This window comes from Trachymyrmex septentrionalis, unplaced genomic scaffold (genome assembly GCF_001594115.1).
Source record: "Trachymyrmex septentrionalis isolate Tsep2-gDNA-1 unplaced genomic scaffold, Tsep1.0 scaffold63, whole genome shotgun sequence".
NCBI classification, from domain to species: Eukaryota; Metazoa; Arthropoda; class Insecta; order Hymenoptera; family Formicidae; genus Trachymyrmex; species Trachymyrmex septentrionalis.
Genome location: NW_017305811.1, coordinates 13,240 through 16,205, shown reverse-complemented (window position 1 = coordinate 16,205; position 2,966 = coordinate 13,240). Strand labels below are relative to the sequence as shown.

Here is a 2,966-nt window from a genome sequence, read left to right as displayed (position 1 = left end):
TGTATGTGTGTATATATACACATACACATAACATTTATTCCAATTCCTAATTAACGTTGGTCTTTGGACAGTCTTATAAGAAGTAAGATATTAGCGATTAATTGATAAAATACTTACATACCTGATTTCAAATTATAAAAAAAATAATAGAAGGCATAATACCAAAATGTGAAGAGTGTAATGAAGGTGTTGTAAAACCAGACATAATCTTTTTTGGTGAAACGTTACCCGAACGCTTCCAAATACTTGCTGATCGAGATTTCACACAAGCTGATCTTTTAATTATCATGGGATCAAGTTTAGTAGTGCAACCTTTTGCATCGCTAATAGATAGGTATATATAAATATTAAAAATAATTGTATAAAAATAATTAGAAAAGAAACATATGCAATTCCGAAAATAATTTTATTTTTAAGAGTACGAAACACTTGTCCTCGTTTACTCATCAATAATGAGAAAGTAGGTACGCAAGATCGCCTATCACGTTTCTTAGGATTACGGCAGGGTTTGGTATTTGATGTCAAGAGCGCACACGGAGGACGCGACGTAGCTTGGTTGGGTGATTGCGACACAGGTTGTCAACTACTAGCGGACAAACTTAACTGGGGGGTAAAACATTTTTATTCCTATTTTATTCCTATATGTTTATTCTATATTATTTTATGCATGTTTCAGAATGTGAATTAATAATGTATGCTTAATAAGTATTAAAATCGAATACATTTTTGTAGTTAAATGTAAATTATAATTTTAGGATGAATTGCGAGCTCTCATGCAAAGAGAACACGAAAGATTAAAAGTAGAAGATAAAAGTGACAATTAACTGATGTTACTTGAATAATGCTAATTAGTGATTTTTCTTTAGAAGGAATAGATTATCTTTTTATTATCACTGTCATTTGAAAAACATGTTAAAATTTTACTTAAAATAGATATTGATACTTAAAATAAAAATATTGTTGGAACGCTAAAGTAAAATATATAATGTGATTAATTTATAAATTTATAAATTAATCTATTTATGAACATTAATTTACGTTATTGCTTCTTATAAGTTAAAAAAAACATCGAATGCGCAAGATTAGATATTATCATTGATTCTACTCTTTTTAATAAATTATTATTTAAATCTTGTATAAGAAATTCAAATATTATAAAAATAAATTTTAAATGAAATTGAAATATTTGAAATTATTTCAAATAAGAAGGACGCTTTTTATCGCTGTATATATTTAATTGTATCTTCTGAAATGTATATTGCTAAATAAAGTAAAAATGATATCCATAATTTTTTGTACTTTTATAATATTTCCTTCTGCTTTTTTAAACATCCCGATACGACAATTTTTGACGAAGTTATTGTATCTTGACATTTGTCTATTTTTGCAGAGTGAACAGGTGTTGCGTTAATTTTGTTGCCCAGTTCTAAAAAAAAATATATATATATATTTTTTTAGAATAAATATATTTGAGTGTATAATTAGTTACAGTACTTACAATAGAATATGTTGTGATTTTATTAAAGTAAAGTAATATCTTTTGATATTTATTTTAATGTAAATGGTTTAATAATAACTTCATTAGCTTCTTGTTGATGCATTTGTCCATCTCCAACAGCTGGTGATGCCATCGATTCTCGACCACAATATCTCAACTGAAAATGATAATTATTATATCATAAAAAGTAAATGACAAAATATGCACTTATTAATTTCATTTTTTAAATAAATTAAAATAAATGAATTAAAATAAATCAATGTTAGTATTATCATTAGTCCTACTTGTTCTACCCATTCGTTAGATGGTTCTTTAGTAAAATTTGTCGACTAACGAATGTGATATCAATAAAGATATTTTTCTGTAAAACAATTTGGTGCCTCGCGCTTTCTCGCACCTTGGTTCCGGCAAGCGAATTCCGACGAGAAAAGCGTACCGTCACACAAACCTACATAATAGTTAATTTTTGTAATTTAATATTAATTACCTGTCGTCCACACAAATTTTCAAAACGTGTTTTAATAAAACTCCATGCGCCCATGTTTCGTGGTTCTTCTTGGCTCCAAATAAAAGCTGAAAATAAAAATTGATTTAGAAACGGTTCATGTTTTTTATTTCAATGGTATCATCTCTTCTTTTTATATTAGGAGTGATTTAGGGTTTTGCAAGAGAGGGTACTAATGTCAGTGTTATTGAAGACATTCCAATCGTAGCTATTGTTTCTTAATGCTTTACTATTATTCCATGATATTTAGTCATTTACTAACAATAAACGCAGTAAACATCGTATTACCATTTTCAAAATGGAGCTTTGTAGGACGCTGTCCGATTTACGCTCACAACGCTTAAAAATCATTTCATCCTTGTTGTTTGTCAAATGTTAAACGAAGACATAATACTCATGAGTGTTGTCAGCATGAATCGGACCACGGTCTACAAAGCTTCATTTTCAATGTCTACAAGCATCCTAAATAATCGTAAAGAGCATTTTCGACATGGCGTGTTGCTTTTGTTTTTTAATCAGAAGAAAACTGTGGCTGATGAAAAATGGGAAAGTTATACAAAGCGAATGAAAATTTTTGATTAAGGTATTTGTTCATTATCTTGTTTAAATAAATCAGTTTTTGAGAAAAAAAACCTTCAAAATTAAATCACACTCCTAATATAATCTTTATATTTGATTCTATCAGTAATAACATATTTCTACTTACTTTTCGCATGTTTATATTTTGCAATTTCTTCTAGTAACTCATGAACAGGAAAAGGACATAAACTTTCTATTCTAATGATAGCTACATTCTTGTCTCCAGAAGTTTCTCGATAGCTGTTAAGTGCATAATAGTGTTTTCCACTGACTAAAATGACCTTAGTAACGTTACATTTTTCTATTTTATCATCTCCTGTAAAAAATCTATTTTTTTATATATAGTATATACTTTATTATATATATACTATATATATACTATAT

The 2,966-nt window shown here is 27.9% G+C and overlaps 2 protein-coding genes across 4 annotated transcripts in view; one reads left to right on the top strand and one right to left on the bottom strand.

Moving 5' to 3' along the window:
* The window catches only part of LOC108753055 (NAD-dependent protein deacetylase sirtuin-2), a 4,586-nt gene extending 3,660 nt beyond the window's left edge, over window positions 1–926 (top strand). For both annotated transcript variants that reach the window (XM_018494391.1, XM_018494393.1), the window contains exons 5-7: window positions 139–334; window positions 418–610; window positions 756–926. In XM_018494391.1, the coding sequence (XP_018349893.1) occupies window positions 139–334; window positions 418–610; window positions 756–824 (458 nt within the window). In that variant the 3' untranslated portion in view covers window positions 825–926. The remainder of the gene's footprint in view (window positions 1–138; window positions 335–417; window positions 611–755) is intronic.
* Window positions 927–1,504: 578 nt separating this feature from the next.
* Window positions 1,505–2,966, bottom strand: part of LOC108753054 (probable 2-oxoglutarate dehydrogenase E1 component DHKTD1, mitochondrial) — a 12,738-nt gene continuing 11,276 nt past the window's right edge. The window contains exons 12-14 of one of the 2 annotated variants that reach the window (XM_018494389.1): window positions 2,710–2,898; window positions 1,986–2,071; window positions 1,505–1,655 (exon numbers count right to left, since the gene is read on the bottom strand). In XM_018494389.1, the coding sequence (XP_018349891.1) occupies window positions 1,548–1,655; window positions 1,986–2,071; window positions 2,710–2,898 (383 nt within the window). In that variant the 3' untranslated portion in view covers window positions 1,505–1,547. The remainder of the gene's footprint in view (window positions 1,656–1,985; window positions 2,072–2,709; window positions 2,899–2,966) is intronic. The other variant, XM_018494390.1, reaches the window with a different exon arrangement.